Genomic DNA, 18,563 nt, shown 5'->3' with positions numbered 1-18,563 from the left:
TCAAAAAAAAAAAAAAAAAAAAAAAAGAAAGAAGAAAAAGGAGGGGGGTAGGTCAGGATGGGGAACTCGCACACTTAAAATTGTACATTTGTTTTCCTTTTCTAATTCCTAGGAGTTAGACATATGCTGCTATTCCAAATGCTTTCATAAGCTGGCTTTTTAAAATGAAGTGGGCTATAAAATATTATCAGAGAGAAGCAACACATAATCAACAAACCACATTTAAGAAAAATATTCCAAGTGCTTCCCCTTTATAGGTCTCAGACAGTTTGCTCAGCAGCAAAATACAAAGAGGCCTAATCCTACCCCGGCTATGGCCATGTGGCTTCCATTTGGAAAATAGTTTTCACCTCAATTTCAATTCTCTAATGCTAAGAATCATCTAAAACATAAAATGTACAACATCATAAAATATCAGCTTGGCACCTCTTAGATGTAATATCTATGGCATATTGAGGTTTCACATGAAAAGATGGAACTTGTTCAGTAGCTTATTTCCAAATGCTAACAGTTGACTTCAGAATATGCAAGTATTTTGCGGGGAGGAACTAGGAAGAAAGCAATGTACTTCAGGTTTTTTTTCCCCTGAAACTTACGTTGCTTAAATATTGTAACTCTGAGGATTCAAAACTCTTTAAAACAGAACATCATCTCTATTCTTTTAGAAGGAGATGATTTTAAAGAGCCCCCTAAAAGTCCAAAACTACTCCACCACAAATTTATACTTTCAGAAAAAGTGAGAGAGTAGCATTCGCCTATTAGTAGTATTTTTTTTAGCTTCCCAATAATCCTTATTATAAAATTTTTTCTGTTTTTTATTTTTTTTTTTGAGACAGAGTTTCGCTCTTGTTACCCAGGCTGGAGTGCAATGGCGCGATCTCGGCTCACCGCAACCGCCGCCTCCTGGGTTCAGGCAATTCTCCTGCCTCAGCCTCCTGAGTAGCTGGGATTACAGGCACGCGCCACCATGCCCAGCTCATTTTTTGTAGTTTTAGTAGAGACAGGGTTTCACCATGTTGACGAGGATGGTCTCGATCTGTTGACCTCGTGATCCACCCGCCTCGGCCTCCCAAAGTGCTGGGATTACAGGCGTGAGCCACCGCGCCCGGCCCCTTCTAAAATCTTATGTTCACTTTTCTGCTCGCTCATACAGAAAACGGTTTATTAGCATCTCTATTTAACACCTTCTTCCCCAGATAGCTGCTAATGTCTTTTAACAGGCACCCAGACATGTAGCCCTCAGAAGTGGCTGCATCGGGTCAGGGAACACAGGGAGCAAGGAGATGTCACTAATCCTCAGAGCAGATGTCATTTCCCCCATATCCTCCCACCATCCCTGTGAGATACACAGAGCAGTGATTAACCTCCAGAGAGGTCTGAATTGACTCACCTAACTCGTACAGTCTGGTCTTGGCAGACTGCAGGAGCAAACTGAACTCTTCTCAGACTCCCCTCCCGCCACTGCATGACTGCCTTCCCCTGTGTGAGTCTGTCCCCACCCCTCCACCAGGGAATATGGGGCAGCAATGGCTGGACTTTGATGGCCTGGGAGGAGCCTGGGTATGAAGCAGTGACATTTCTGCATGTTTGTAGGTCTCCTCAAAGGCTTGACTTCCTTCCCCTCCCCTTTTTCTGTCAGGTTGATCTGGGTTTCTCAGAATCCAGTGTGCTTAAAATTGAGCATTTACGGCCGGGTGCAGTGGCTCACGCCTGTAATCCTAGCACTTTGGGAGGCTCACGTGGGTAGATCATGAGGTCAGGAGATCGAAACCATCCTGGCAATGGTGAAACCGCATCTTTACTAAAATACAAAAAATTAGCCAGGCATGGTGGCGCACATCTGTAGTTCCAGCTACTCAGGAGACTGAGGCAGGGAAATCGCTTGAACCCGGGAGATGGAAGTTGCAGTGAGTTGAGATCAAACCACTGCACTCTAGCCTGGTGACAAGGCAAGACTCCATCTCAAAAAAAAAAAAAAAAAAAAAAAAAAAGTGTGCATTTACAACATCTGTGAGTTTCTTCTCCCCACTTTCAGAACTTTCTGTTCACCATCAGTCTGCTCTGCGGGAGGCATGCTGTTATTCTTTCACTGCTCCAGGCCAGATCAGCAGCACCATGGGGCCTTCCAGATTGGATTAGTCAATCTTTTGGGCATTGGTGAGCCCAACTCACCACATAACGCCAACTGCGGCCTCTGTTTGTGACGTTAGTGCATCCTGGAATGTCTTTTGTACAGGCTCCATTCCCTATTCCAGCCAATTCCTTCTTATCTCCCAGGCCTGCTGAAGTGCTTTCTACCCTGGAATATCCTCCAGGATGGACGGCTGAGGCGGATACTCATTCTCTGCTCTCTCACTCCCCACTTCTAGAATCATTAGCCAGTACTTATTTTATTCTGCTTTTCATTATTATTTTGGGATTGATATGCTTCTCTTCCCTACCAAATTATAAACTTTGAAACAGGACTGTCTGAGATATTTTTGTATCCTGTGCACATGCCCAGCACTTAGCAGGAAACATTTATTTAGTACCTTTGTGTGCAGGCACTGTGCTGGACACATGACATACTTAATCCTATTAATCTTGTAGGAATCCAAACAAGTCAATAGTAGTTTCAATCTACAGATGGGAATATGGAAAAACAAAGAAGTTAAATAACTTGCCCAAAGTCACGCAATGACTACATGGTGAGGCTGAGACTTGCGTCCATATAAACCTCAGAATGTCTCCACCCTTCCTCCGCTCTTCTCATTCCTGAGGTGCCTTAGGAAGTTGTCTGCGAGGGCTTAGGATAAAATTGAGCAAAAGCAGTCTTCCAGTGATCCTGTTAATTTTATTTTCTCCATTTCTCTTATTTTTACATGCCTCCAGACTTCCTATGCTGATTCCTTTTCCTATGAATGTTATGCTTTTCTGAAAAGTCAGATGTTAAGAATACTGCATTACTGATAATTTCTAAACCTTTCTGTCAGCCATATCATTTACTCTTGTGGAAAGTGGAGGTAATTTTCACTTGAATTGCCCAAATTGGCTGCCATAAAAAATATATATATATATATATATTCCATTATTTTGCTCACTATTGCCCCCAACTGCTATGCTTTTTGAACTCTTGTGTCTGCTTTTTATAGTTTTTTGGCCTTCTTCTTTGCTCTCTTTTATAAGAGTGATGACAATATCCAACCTTTTTGCTTAAAAATTGCAGTTAGCTGAAAACACAGATTACCTGACTGGCAATCATCCAACCACACCTGAAATATTGTGCCCATTTATAAAAGAAACAAATAAATAGAGCTATATCCTGGATAGGAATAGAATAGTACCAGAAAATGAGGATACTTAGTCCAAAAAAGAGACAACGTGGGAGTAACATGATTGTTTTCTTCAAATACTTAAGGAGCTTTCTGACAAAAGAGGCATTTAACTCATTCTTTGACACACGAGAAAAGACAACTAGAACCAAGGAAGGGAGATGGTAGTGAAATTTCCAAGAGGCAGGTTTCAAGTCTATATAAGAATATAATTTTGCACAGGAAGAAATTTTGAATGTTAATATTTGTGGATCTTAGAAAAGCCTGTGTGTATGAGTCAGATGGAGTATCTTGAATGAAAGTAGTCTGGGCTCATTGGATTAAAACTAGATCCTTGGATGCTGTTCACAACAACTGAATACAGTACCTGCTCAGTAATTTTATCACTGAAATGGGACTCTTGCTCTAGAGTCATTGTTTTTACCACCCTGGTAGCTATGAAACATTCCCTAGATTTAGACTTTATTTCCTGTTAGATGCATATGGACCCGCACACTGACTTATCTTGTCAAATCGAGTTTAGGAAATGAAACCAAGCAAACGAGTTGTGTCTGTGGCTATGTTTAACAGATTTAAAGAGGTTGGTGAATTAGCCAGGAAGGAAACTGTCTGCTCTTTTTATTTCCTTTGAAAGGATTCTTATACTCACAGATAAAACAATGTGTTATTTTTGTATCTGTAACGATGAATGAACCGTGCAGTCAAAGTACCTTCTTTAAATAATCACAGGTCTTGTTTGGTTTGGACCCAGTGCCAGCACAAGGACACATGAAGCTCTCAAAGGGGAAGTTCCATATCAAATGCGACAACAGAAGTGTTAGTAACCAAAATCATTTCTGAAATTAACATAGTGTTCAATAGCCCTGGAACTCAATGGGGCTGCTAAAATTTCATCCAAGGACTTAAGCTATGCTTTATAATTATTATTGCAAAAACCATAGTATATATGAGAACATTATTATATCAGATTTAGGCCTTACTATATTTCATTATCAGTTGTAAGTACATAGGAGAAAACAACTTGAAGAAGAACAGCTATCATTTTAAGCATTTTTTTGAAGATGATTGATGGATACAAAAATCACAAAGGCACAAAAGGACTACATCAGGATCTTGCAGTCTAAATACTGGTCATGGCTTTAGAGGCTGATTTGCAAACAATTGCTTGCATGCTGTCACTTGTTTGAGAAAGGACTCATCCAATAGGAAGTAGACACTATATTCTCTAATAAATTAAATCCCAAAAGTCAAGAATAGAAAAAACTCAAAACAATATGGCTGTGGCTCTTCAGGCACTCCTTTGTATTGTCCTTGGCCAGCTATCAGTTTTCAGTTCTCCATTTTGACCCTCTTCTGATCCCTGACTGACCTCCCTCCACATTAGCTCCTCTCTTCCTGAATCCTGCCCCCAAATTCACTCCTATGATTATCCTGGCACTGAGAAAGGATGTGATAAACTAATTCACATGAATATGTTGGGGATTGATGTTACTCCTCTCATAGGTGTTGGCTATTTAGAAAGGTTTCCCAAGGAGAAAGCAGTGCTCAAAACAGAGATGAACCAGCTGTGCACTAATGCCACGTAGGAGGGCTGAGGGACAGGAATACACATGCCTTTCTACTTCAAATCTCACCAGTGACATAAAGCTGGCCTTGATCAAGAAAAATTTAGAAAAATCTGATGGAATTCAGTTAGGCTGATTAAGGTCTTTGTAGAGAGTTCTTGAGGCAAAATAATTCAAACTCAAAAAATATTCATCTGAATTCCTTCTGTAGAAACTAGGCTGACATAAAACTGCACTGGGTATCATAAAAGTGGGTGTTAGGCCTAGGGACTTGGTGTTGGGCTCTGTGAGGGCCTGGGACCATGTAATTAATATCTTGCGCTTATAGAACATGCAGTGGACTATTTTAAGTACATAACATCCATAATCCTACTTAAGTTTTGCAATAATCCTAGAAGTACAGGGAAGTACAGTTAGTTCAAAACGAGAATCCAGGCACAAAAAGATGAAATTGCTTGTCCAGGGTTACACAGCTAGGAAACGGCAGAGCTGAGAACTGGAACCATGTTCAACCATCCTGCTCTATTGCATCTCAGCTCTAAGGTGGCAGAGGATGGTTGTTAAAAGGACCCATTCTGAAGCCGGATGCCTCACTCTTCATGAGCTGTGTAACCTTTGCGAAGTTCCTTACATTCCTGATGCTTCCGGTCTCTCATTGTAAAATGGGGATCCTAATGATGATCCCCATTTTACAATGATCCCTAATGATCCAACAACCAATCTTTATAGGGTTGTTGTAAGGATTAACACATTTAAAACAGCACCTGGCATATAATAAAAACTTTGTGTTAGCTAACATTACCATTTGTTAATATGATATACCAAATTCCATTTCAGCAAAACTTTCTGTATTACACTTTTGCTGGACTTAACCAGTGAGCCACCTAAAAGGTGTTCTAAGCCACAGAATTCCTGTTTGACTTAAGGATTTAACTTGTGAAAAAAGAAATGTGTTCCATAACTGTCATATAACATAAATTTAAGTATCCTTACTTAAAAGTACTCTTGAAAATGTACTTGAAATTTCATGGGAATTCAGTATTTCCATACATCACTGTCCTTAGGAGTGGTTCCAAATTGGTGTACATAGATTCCTTAAAAACTTCATCAGCAGTAATAAAGGTCTGCAGGCCTATTTTAATATTTCCATAGGCTCTAGAGAAACCACATAGTAAGGTTACCTGGATTACAGGTGATAGGGTTTTAGATAGAAGGAGGTGGCACTGGTTGAGTGGCTTATGTTGCTCAGGAATCTTGAGAGTCAGGTCGAGGTGCATCTGAATAATTTTCTTTTCATCCATACCTAAATCTTTATTGAGACTTCCTCTGAGTCAGTGCTGGAGACTCAAAGTGAACAAGACATCTGTCCTTCTCTTGAGGTCCTAATAGGTTAATGGGCAATAAACCCAAATAAGTAGTTACTCAAATTACAATAACAATACAATCAGAGAATAACACCTAAAGCAGCCTCTAGGGTCAGGCAAATTTCTCAGGGAGGCAGTGGACCAGTTGTTTGCAGAAACTGATGAGTACTTAAGTCAAAATATGATTCATTTCAAAAAGAAAAGTTAAATTGTATTAAAGAATACATGCAATGTGTTTGGATGAAAAAAAAAGTTATTCTGCACTTGAGGTCCAAAAAGTGATAAGGAAAAAAAAAAGAAAAGGGTTGGAGTAAGGGGTGTAGATGGAGAAACAAAAAGAGGGTGGGAGAGGGAGAGAGGAAGGGAGGGAGGGAGGGAGGGAGGGAGAGAGGGAGGAAGGAAGGGAGGGAGGAAGGAAGGGAGGGAGGAAGGGAGGGAGGGAGGAAGGAGGGGAGGGAGGGAGGAAGGAAGGAAGGGAGGGAGGAAGGAAGGAAGGGAGGAAGGGAAGGAGGAAGAGAAAGGAAGGAAGGGAGGGAGGGAGGAAGGAAGGAAGGGAGGGAGGGAGGAAGGAAGGGAGGGAGGGGGGGAGGAAGAAGGAAGGAAGGGAGGGAGGGAGGAAGAAGGAAGGAAGGGAGGGAGGGAGGAAGAAGGAAGGAAGGGAGGGAGGAAGGAAGGGAGGGAGGAAAGGAGGGAAGAAGTAAGGGAGGGAGGGAGGAAAGGGAAGGAGGGAAAGAAGGAAGGCTGCCTTCAAAATAATAGCTAACACTAGGTTTACACAATTCACTTGTGAGCAAGGGGCTGTTATCACCTCCACTTTGTAAGGATGAGGAAACTGGGGCACAGAGTACCTGGTCTACAACACAGCTGCTCATAAAGTCACCTAAAGTCCTCTTGCCCTTTCCCGATGAAACCTCTGTTCCGTCCCTAAGTCAAGGCAGGCCCCGGGCCAAGGTGCTCTGGTCTTTTGCTTGGGGTGTTTCCTTAACTCCTTGGGAAACTCCATCTGGTTATATTGCATGAGCTGAGTTGGCTGGCTTTGCTGCCTACGCATTCATGCAGTCTGATGCCACACAGTGCCATATGTCAGGGCTTGTGTGATGCCGCCAGACCATGCAGCCCAGGCCGTGTGTACAGAGAGCTGCTGTTGCTGCAGCTGCAGAGACCTCAAACAAGATACATACCCATTCAGAACTCAGTCCATCCCTGGTGTGGCATCTGCCTTCCCCATTCCAAAAGGAATGATATAAAGCCTGGAGTAATTGACATGGAATGCTCTGTGCTATTGGGTCAGCAGTCTGTAATAGATACAATTACCGTACACTCTTCAAATTGGCTATATTCTTGTCAGTATCCCAAATAAAAGTAATCTCATACTGTGTCCTCATGCTGGTCTTTCACACACATCATATGAGAGTCATGTCCCTGAGACCCAGTGTTAACTACTAGTTACTATCAAACCCCACCCACGTTTCCCTGGTTTCCCTGGCCTCTTTCCCCTCCTGTGTGCAGCTGGGTTATCTCATGCACTGAGTTCATCAGCTGTCACCAGCAAGTTGAAGCTGGGTCTAGTCAGTCCTATGTGTGGATGTTTGACTGCTGAGAAAACACCTAAGGGATCTCTTCAGTCAGTCACCCAGCATAAGAACTGCCCTAACAGTCGCTTTTCAAACAGAGATAGCAACTGAGCCATCAAATGCAATAGAGCATTGATACTACAAGCATATACTGTAAAATTCTAATATTTTTCAATAAGCAGTACTGAACATTATTAATATTAAATAGATTTTGCCTTCCTGATAAATGGCTATCTTGAAGATGTTTTTTAATGAGCTGATTCCTTAAATGTGTGTTTGCACACAAACACATTTGGTCCCACTGAAATGAATTTTGCTTGAGTGAGGACTGCAGAATTAGACTTTTGGGGGTCAGCTTCCTGTCCCACAGAATGTGGTGGGAAAGTTCCCACAATCAAGGGGGCCTCTCTTAGCACATTCCATGTGGGAAGCATCTGTAGAGGTTTTATGCAGACAATGCAATGTCTCAAGATGCTATCGGCATCTCCACTGTGTCCTGAGTGGATCCCAATCCCCATCAAATTCCACAAAACTTATTTGCAGCATAAGCAAGGATATGTGTGTGTGTGTGTGCGCGCGCGTGTGCGCGTGCGCACAGCAAGGTAGCATTAAACCTCACTGTCACTGTGGAGAAAGAAACCAAACTCATGTGAACTTGAGCTTACAGTCTTCTTATTGTGAGGATGTGTACTGAGAGAAAAGGTTATCATACTTAAAAAATTCTTTAAGGAAGTTATTCTCAATTACTTCCCATGAGGTTCAGGGAAACTTAAGCACAGCTGACAAAGCAGCAAGTAAGCCAATTCATTCATTCAATCACTATTTTCAGGATGTCTGCTATATGCCAGACACTATTTTGAACCCTGGGGATGTAGTAGTGAACAGGAGAACCATAGCCCTACATTCTGCTGCTTCACTCAGAACTTGTAACACGCTCATCAGTTCATATTTGAATATCAGACTGTGAACCCCAACCATGCCCTTTCTCTTCTCACTGTATACCAGCACCTATAACATATCTGCAACAGAGGTGGTAGTCTATATGTTTTATGAAGTAATACACAGGAACAGAGGTGTGACACTAAACTCTTTAAAAGCCTCATGAAACTCTTTGGAGATATGGAAAACATAACATATACGTTGATTTGCCCAATCTGATGAGTAGGGTAAGTTATAGACTCAGCCACCCAGAAGCACACATTTTGTCAGAGAAATAACAAAAGCCAAGCATGGAGGTTCAGAAGGGTTGGTGTATTTAAGAAACTATAAGCACTGTGATGTGACTGAAGCAAGTGGGAAGAAAGCAGGAGATAAAGCTGAAAAGAGAGGCAAGTTTGGGCATAAAGGATTTAAGGATTTGGACTTTTATCCTGATGGTGATGGGGAATAGACAATGGAATTTAGACAGAGAAGTAATAGGATTTTAAACTGGTGATTTGGCAAGATCATTCTGGCTGCAGAGGTAAAGGACGGACTGGAGGGAGCCACGGCCAATGAGGTAGTCCTGGTGAGAACTGATGAGGCCTTATTTTAGGCAGTCACAGCTGGGCAGGAGAAGTGACAATTTCATGATCCAAGGAAGTAGAATGGGCAGGACTTTATGATGGGCTAGATGGAGAGAAAACATCAGTTTCCACTCCAGACTGAAAGACACTTTGTGGCGGGGACTATGGCCCATAGGAAGTGATTAATTTGCACTTATAAAGGCTGAAAGGATCAGAGAGGAGGAAGTGGTGGACTCTTGGAAGTTTAGTGGTTAAGCATGTGCAGTCAGATTATCTGGGTTAAAATCACAGCTTCGCCGGGCGCGGTGGCTCAAGCCTGTAATCCCAGCACTTTGGGAGGCCGAGGCGGGTGGATCACGAGGTCAAGAGATCGAGACCATCCTGGTCAACACGGTGAAACGCCGTCTCTACTAAAACTACAAAAAATGAGCTGGGCATGGTGGCGCGTGCCTGTAATCCCAGCTACTCAGGAGGCTGAGGCAGGAGAATTGCCTGAACCCGGGAGGCGGAGGTTGCGGTGAGCCGAGATCGCGCCATTGCACTCCAGCCTGGGTAACAAGAGCAAAACTCCATCTCAAAAAAAAAAAAAAAAAAAAAATCACAGCTTCACCACTTGCAAGCAGTGTGACTTTGGGCAAGAGGCTTAATCTGTCTATGTCTCGACTTCCTCATTCATAAAATGGGAATAATCTAGCTTGTAGAATTTTTGTGAGTCTTTAGTGAATCAATACACGTCATTCCTTAGAAAAGTCCCTCGAATAGAAAGCACTCAATAAAGGCCAATGAGTTATTGTTATTCTCAGGTTTCCAGCTTGTGTATTTGCTGTGATTCAGGGCAGGAAACCTTCACTGGCTCCAACTGCCTGCAGCCTTTAGTTCAAACCCATCACACAGATGCTCAAAATCCTCTATGGTCTGGTCCTGTCCTGTATCTTGTATTATACTGCCCTATCTTTTCCCAGGTCTGGGTCTTTTCTTTTGTTTTGTTTTTGAGACGGAGTCTCACTCTGCTGGAGTGCAGTGGTGTGATCTCAGTTCACTGCAACCTCCACCTCCGGGGTTCGAGCAATTCCCCTGCTCAGCCTACTGAGTAGCTGGGATTACAGCCGCCCACCACCACATCTGGCTAATTTTTAAAATATTTTTAGTAGAGATGGGCTTTCACCATGTTGGCCAGGCTGGTTTTAAACTCCTGACCTCAGGTGATCTGCCTGCCTCAGCGTCCCAAAGTGCTGGGATTACAGGCGTGAGCCACTGTGCCTGGCCAGGTCTGGGTCTTTACTCATACTGTTCCCTCTGCCCTCCCCTGCCTTCATCTCTACAGATTAACATTCATTTCAAATGCCACCTCTTCAAAAAAGTATTATTAGACTAATATTAGGTAGTTGCATATATTAGATTTACTCAACTGCCGAATCTTTTAAAATCTAATTTCTTTGTATTTGCCTTAAGTCTCTTGGTTAGGTTTGAATGGGCTCCTTAAGAGTGGCCACTGTCCCTCATTAATCTTTCTATCTCCTCCGGCCCTAACCTTGCCTCTCGTGCAACTTGATACATCTTTGTTGCATTGAAACAGACAGCCCCCAAGATGATGTGCTCATGTATAAAACTGGGGTATTACTGCCACTACATAGGGTAGTTTTGAGTGCTTGGAAGATAAGCGCTCAGCAGATTAGATCCTCATCCACATCATCATTTCTAAAAAGAAAGTTTTACTTGTTCTTTGCCCACCTGAATATAAACATCTCTCCCACTCTCTCTCTCTCTCTCTCTCTCTCTTGAGCCAGAGTCTTGCTCTCACTCCAAGCAGGAGTGCAGTGGCACAATCATAGCTCACTGCAACCTTGAATGCCTGCCTCAGCCTCCTGAGTACCTGGGATTACAGGTGTGTGCCACCACGTCTTTTTTTATTTTTTTAAGAGAAGGGGTCTTGCTATGTTGCCTAGGCTGGTCTCAAACTCCGGGGCTCAAGCAATCCTCCTGCCTTAGCCTCCCAAACTGCTGGGATTACAGGTGTGAGCCACCTGTAATGAGACATTTAACTTAATTAAAATGAGACAGAAGTGGCCACGCCCAGCCACTTCTGTCTCATTTTAATTAAGTTAAAGGAAAAATGCATTACTTTAGAATTCCAGGTAAATTGTTCACAGGAATCAATACTGTTCTGGCCCATGCAGGCATTTCTTTACAAGTTCCAGAGTTCCCTCTCTGGAGCTATGGCCTGAATATTTTAAGTCTTTTCATTTTGGTCTTGGAGATACGATGCTCAGCTTTTGATCTCTGTGTTTCTGATAGAGAAGGTGACTCGGAAGGATTCAGGTGCAGCAGTTCCCTCTTCCATCTCAGGGCCCCCAGTCTGGCTGCTGAGATCAGAAACACAGGGAGTGGGATATGGGCGCTTTGAACTGGCTGTTCCAAAGGGAGCAAACAGGCAACTGTGACAGTCCTGGAGTTTTATTTTTGTCTTTTTCTTTAGAATTTCCTCTAAAACTCATTAGGGAAATTTAACATATTCCAGATTAGGCACTTTAATGGGCTTTTGTTCCTGCCTTAATTTTTTCCCATTTTTAATTTCTCCTCTGATTTTTACTTGGCTATTTCTGGGATTACAAAGTTTGCAAACTTGACAGCAAAATTTCTGGAAAGCCTTTACTATGTGAGTTCATTATGCTAATATCATGTATACTGCCTGGCTCAGTAAATAAGAGGTTTGTTCCAGAGACTGATTTTGTGGCAGCAGATTGGGTTCGTTATGATAAACCATGTAGGGAAACTGAGCCTCTTTTATAAAGTTTTTATAAAACCACAAAGACTCTGAGTTTGGGAGTTACTTTTTTGCACCACTGTTGTGATTTTTCTCTCTTCAGGAACCTCGGACAAGTCTAATCTGGAGCTGATCACTCTAACATGTACCTGTGTGGCTGCGACTCTCTTCTGGCTTCTATTAACCCTCTTTATCCGAAAAATGAAAAGGGTAAGAACATAGATGACGTTCTATGCTCCTTTTTACATATATCCTAAAACGCCTGGTCTAATGTCTACAGTAGGCAAACAAATGTCGGACCCCCTTATTTCCCCTCCCTCTTATTCCTATCTCTGACCTGGTGAACACAGAAAGAAAACACATCATCAAAAGTCTCTAACCACAAGGTGGGGTGTTCAAAAGAAAAGCCATAACAATGAACAGATGAATATTTCTCAGGGACAGAAGATATTTTTGATATAAAATATGTTTAATAGAGTCTTTAACGTCAGCAGGGGACCTGTGAACCTTTATTTCCTAAATCTCACTCTCTGCTAAGAAATAAAAAGGAGGTTGGGCATGGTGGTGCATGACTGTAATCCTAGTACTTTAAGAGACCAAGGCAGGAGGATCACTTGAGGCCAAGAGTTCAAGACCAGCCTGTGTAACATGGTGAGACCCTGACTCTACAAACAATTTTAAAACTTAGCCGGGTATGGTGGTGCACACCTGTAGTCTCAGCTACTTGGGAGGCTGAGGTGGGAAAATCACTTTAGCCTGGGAGGTCAAGTGAGCAGTGAGCTGTGATCATGCCACTGCACTCCAGCCTGAGTGACAGAGTGAGACCTCATCAGGAAAGGCCCACCTTTGACTTCTCTCATAACATTTTGGAAGTAAAAATAAGTGGATTCTTGTTCTATACCTTCTCAGTCACACCACAAAATTAAGTTCTTTAGTGTATGAGGTCCAGGTTGGCATTCAGGACATTGGATTTCTATACTTAGGCCTGCAATATGATCTGCTTCTCCAAAATCCAGTGGGAAAAGAGCTTTCATTCATTCATTCATGCTTCAAATATTTACTGCATACCCACTCAATGCAGCATGCCAGGCCCTGTGCAAGGCCCTCTGGTGACAGAGGGACAGATGCTGTTGGGGGAGACTGGCTTTAATCAGCCACACAAATGTCAAACTGCAACTCTGAGTTAGCTGAAAGAGTAGCTGTCTAAAAAATGTGTAAGAGGAGTGGTAAGGTAAGGAAGAGAGGAAAGAGTGTCGTAGGCAGAGGGAAGAGCATCTGGGAGGCTGGGCAGGGGAGGGAGAACACTGTGAGAAGGGGAGACTGACAGAAGGCCAGGGCTGCAGTGCGGAGAACAGGAGGAACAAGGTATGAAGTGAGGCTGCCAAGGAATGAAAAGAAAAGGCGGCGAGGCCTGGCTAGGCAGGGTCTTGTAGGCCATGGTGAGGGATGTGGTCCATATTCTAAAAGCAATGGGAAACCTTGGGGAAGAGAGGGATGTTAGGCTAAGGTGGGGATGTGGGGTGGGGCGGGTAGTGTGACAGATATATGTCTGGAAAGATTATTTTGGTTACTGTGAAAAAAATGGACCAGAGAGGGAAAGAGTGAATAGAGAGGCACCTGATAGAAGACTTCATAGTAGTCCAGGTAAGGAATTATGGTGGCAGGCCGGGCATGGTGGCTCACACCTGTAATCCCAGCACTTTGGGAGGCTGAGGCAGGTGGATTACCTGAGGTCAGGAGTTCAAGACCAGCCTAGCCAACATGGTGAAACCCCATCTCTACTAAAGATACAAAAAAAATTAGCCAGGCATGGTGGTGGGCACCTGTAATCTCAGCTACTCGGGGGGCTGAGGCAGGAGAATTGCTTGAACTCGGGAGGCAGAGGTTACAGTTAGCCAAAATTATGCCACTGCATTCCAGCCTGGGTGACAGAGCAAGACTCTGTCTTAAAAAAAAAAAAAGAAAGAAAGAAAAAAGAATAGGTGGCTTTTCTTTTGGTGGCTCTGACTAAATGATTAGAGTCAAGGGATATTTGGGAAGTAAAATCAGTAGGACTTGAGAAGTGTCAGAAGGCCTCCTCAATTTCTAGAGATTAGCTCTTATTAATATGCAGGTCTTATGGGAAGCTCTTTAGTATCTCAATAAATTATTCCAAAAATATGAAAAGGTAGATATATTATTATTCCCATTTTATAGAGAGGGCAACTGAGACTCAGAAAGATAAAGTTAACTATAGTTAGACCAAAGTCACTATAGTTAGACCTTAGTTTTCAGGCTATTCGACCTTAGATTTGATATTTACAACCAATAAGGTATACTTCATAGTGCTGGTATGAGAGACAAGGCCAGCAGCCATCTTCTATGGTAAATGTTTAACATCAGGCTTTTGCCGTTTGGAGTGACTGGTTTTCAGACATGGCAACTAATTCCACTGCTTGAGAAGGAAACAAAGGTCACACAGTAGTTTTGAAAAGGGAGATACACCACGTAGGGAAATACATCTAACAGAAGCAAAACTTGCCAAATCTGCAAGGGAGGTACAAAGGCTATGGGAGTTCAAAGGAGGAGAAGGGGAGAAAAAACTTCTGAGAAAGCGAGGCTTGAGACAGACTTTGAAGGCTGTAGCTGGAAGGAAAGAAGCAGAAAAACAGCCCGCCCCAGTCCTTCCTACTCCCCGGGGATGTAGTGTGGTTACTTAGCATAGAGGAGCACAGCAGAAATTAAACTGAAAAGGGGCTAGGTGCAGTGGCTCACGCCTGGAATCCCAGCACTTTGGGAGGCCGAGGCTGGCAGATCTCCTGAAGTCAGGAGTTCAAGACCATTCTGGCCAACATGGTAAAACTCTGTCTCTACTAAAAATACAAAAATTAGCTGGGCGTGGTGGCCAGCACCTATAATCCCAGCTACTTGGGAGGTTGAGGCAGGAGAATCGCTTGAACCCGGGAGGCGGAGGTTGCAGTGAGCCAAGATCGCACCACTGCACTCCAGCCTGGGCGACAAGAGCAAGACTCCATCTCAAAAAAATAAATAAAAAATAAAACTGGAAAGGTACATTGAGACTAAATTAGGGAGGTCCCTTCTATTTCTAAAATTCTGTGAAATTTTGATGGCAATAAGAAAGAATGAGAACAAGGGATTATTAACTCAAAACAGAATGCCTGTAAAATCTGAAAGGCATTGGGGGAGGCAAAGAGGAACAAGACATCTAAAAATCTTTCCATGTGGTTCCTCTAATGACAATGTAAATTCCTTATTGATAAAGACAGCATTTTATCTTTGTATCTTCACCCTTCATCATCATAGCTAACATTTATTGTTGTAATTATAGCTAACATTTATAGATGCTTACTGCATACCAGGCCCTACTCTTAATATCTTTCCATGGATTATTTCATTTAATATTCACAATAACCCTGAGATAAGTATGATTATTACAGATAAGAAAACTAAGGTTAGAGGAGGGCAGCTTGCCCACAGTTATGTGTGTGGGTGGACAGAAGTTGACCTGCGATTCAAACCCAGGCATCCAGCCCCCATGCCTGGGCTTTGAAGCACTTAACTGTGCAGCCTCCATGCCAAGCACCTAGTAGCTGCTCAGTGTTAATGTCAATTGAAAGAATAAATATTTGCCGACTAACATTTTACTATCACAGTCTCCTCAAAGCCCTCACTTAAGGTTTGTTTGGTGTCTCCTCTCACCTGCCTTATTGAAGTAAACCATAAAATTCCATGGGTGCCACATGGGAGACTGCCTACCACTGCTGGTTTCCCTGCCTCTGTCAACACTACTACCAGCCTCCCCATATATCCTGCATGAGCCCAAGATGTCCCTTGCGAGGTTTTAGCTATCCTCTGCTCTGTGGGGATTGGAGATTGTTTCTCAGGGTTTTGGCTATACTGGGCATTAAAGAGTTTAGTCATAAAACCTACTATGACAGCAGCTTCCCTAATGGGCACCCAGTACCCTGGTATAGGAATTCATACTCTTCACAGAGTGTCTGGCAGGCCGGGCCCTCATAGTCTAATACCAATGGCAAACATGGTACATGACAAACGTGCTCCTTATCGTTTTTTGCATTTCATCCTTTACGAAAGCCAAGCAAACTTTCTGCCTTGAGCTATCTGTCACACATTTTAGTGATAATTTTTGTGAGAAGGAGAATGATTGCAAGTGATGGATGGGGTGAGCTGTGACAGCCCAGAACAGAGTGAGTAAGGGCTGAAGAATGCGGGTGGGTGTGAAATGGTTGTGTATGAGAGGTTGTCTTCTCTAGTCCAACGCTGGTCCTGTTTGGGGAAAAGCACCAAAAGGAAGGGCCCCAAAACTCATTTAAATGAAGTTCACATAACTTCTGGGCAAGAATTATATGGGAAAGACTCTTTCCATCATATCCAAGAGTCTGCCCACAGAAATGCAGTCATCAATTCTGGAAATGTGTCCCTTAACAGGAAATATACCCATTGATATGAATTTAAGACATTAAATGTAAATCCAGTTATCTATGATCTGAAATAAAGGGTATCTTCTGGGCTTGATTTGCATTACCAAGACAAAAAAGCATTTCAAGGCAGATGTCTGCCTTACTCACTTGACATCATACCAATGGACAAATGAACTCAGGATGTGGCCTGTGTATAAGTCTTATACCATATTTACTCCTTGGCTTTTGAAATAATCAATTTCTTTCTTTCTTTCTTTTTAGACAGAGTCTTGCTCTGTCACCCAGGCTGAAGTGCAGTGGCGCCATTTCAGCTCATTGCAACTTCCGCCTCCTGAGTTCAAGCAGTTCTCCTGCCTCAGCCTCCCGAGTAGCTGGGACTACAGGCATGTGCCACCACACCTGACTAATTTTTGTATTTTTAGTAGAGACGGGGTTTCATCATGTTGGCCAGACTCGTCTCGAACTCCTAACCTCAGGTGATCCACCCACCTCAGCTTCTTAAAATGCTGGGATTACAGGCCACCATATACGGTCTCAACTTCCATTTCTAATAGAAGGTAACCTTATTCCAGTGTCACTAACGGATTCAGCTACAACCTTTCCAGATAGCTGGAGCAACTAAGAGGACAGGACTTCTGAAGGTTTAAACACTTCATAAGAAATGTGTCTTTCACTGCCCCAGGGATCTTCAGTTTACTTTGCCACTACTTGCCTTTCCTATATATGTAGAAAAGCCACAATGCATCCCACTGTTGGCCCATCTGTAATGTATATTCCTGCTTATACAAGATGGCTATAGAAAGTTATTTTTAGTCATTGTTTGGAATGACTTTATAAAAATGCTTTGCATTTTTTAGCAAGACCATCATATAATTGTTTAAGATCAAGTAAAACACATAAGGTCACTGGAGAATTTGAGTGCATGTTATCCAAGATAGGATGGTAGAGCTCACATTACAGAAATGTAGTGTGGGAACAGTAAGGAGTTGTTTAATAGAAATTGTACACTCAAGTGTGATGAGTGCATGTGCATGTGGAGAAGTACTTTCTGTACCTGGCCACACAGTTTCGACCAAGTGATTCCAAATAACAGTGGATGTTAACTGAATATCCAGGATTTGTAAAGTTGTTTTCTTCTTGATGACTTTGAGATCTCTTTACTTCTCAGTCTTCTTCTGAAATAAAGACTGACTATCTATCGATTATAATGGACCCAGATGAAGTTCCCCTGGATGAGCAGTGTGAGTGGCTCCCTTATGATGCCAGCAAGTGGGAGTTTGCCCGGGAGAGACTTAAACTGGGTAAGATATGTGTTCAACAGGTTTATAAACCTATACTGAGTACATACTACATGAAAAACACCGTGCTTTGAGAGACGCAAAAGTAAACTAGACCTGGGATTCTACCTTCCAGCTGCTCACAAAGTAGCAAGGGAGATGGACACGAAGGTAAATAATTCCAATGGAATGCTCAGACAACAGTATAAGGTGACAGGCAGCACCTATTTGTTCATTCAGTGGCTATCAGGCACCTTCTCTGAGCAGCAGACAGTGGTCTAAGCCCTGGAGATGCAAAGGTGCTTGCATCTCCTCCCTCAAAGGGCTCTGTCTGGAGATAGATGCAAAAGTGGTAAGTGAAGGGGGACGGGGAGAGAGGCATTCCAACAGGAAGCTTACAAGTACACATACTCTTAAATAATGAAACTGTTGAGGGATTAGAAATATGTGATCCAGAACATAATTGAGGGTGGCAACGAACAGTAAAATCAAATATTTGGTGAAAGAGTTGTGCGCTTCAAGGCTATGGATAAAAAACACCCTCTGTACAAATCCACAAATTACACGCTGTGATTTTCCTGGGAATGTCCAGATGGAGTAGAAAGCCCTAGGGGAGTCATTTAAGTTTCACTTTTGAAGAGCAAAGACTGTTGTTTTCCAGGTAGCGCAGATGCTATAAACAGCAGACAAATGTGCTTTCCCGTAGCCTACCTTGCAGTTCCTCCAGCTCAGACGTCACAAAGCCCATTAATCTCCAATCT

The 18,563-nt window shown here is 42.7% G+C and overlaps 1 protein-coding gene across 1 annotated transcript in view; it reads left to right on the top strand.

The window, feature by feature from the left end:
- Positions 1–18,563, top strand: part of FLT1 (fms related receptor tyrosine kinase 1) — a 194,517-nt gene that overhangs the window by 137,726 nt on the left and 38,228 nt on the right. The window contains exons 16-17 of the mRNA XM_032294393.1: positions 12,187–12,293; positions 17,694–17,826. Of these exons, the coding sequence (XP_032150284.1) occupies positions 12,187–12,293; positions 17,694–17,826 (240 nt within the window). The remainder of the gene's footprint in view (positions 1–12,186; positions 12,294–17,693; positions 17,827–18,563) is intronic.

This window comes from Sapajus apella, unplaced genomic scaffold, assembly GCF_009761245.1.
Source record: "Sapajus apella isolate SASKATOON/1434 unplaced genomic scaffold, GSC_monkey_1.0 scaffold32, whole genome shotgun sequence".
NCBI classification, from domain to species: domain Eukaryota; kingdom Metazoa; phylum Chordata; class Mammalia; order Primates; family Cebidae; genus Sapajus; species Sapajus apella.
This window is presented reverse-complemented; position numbering and strand designations above follow the sequence as displayed.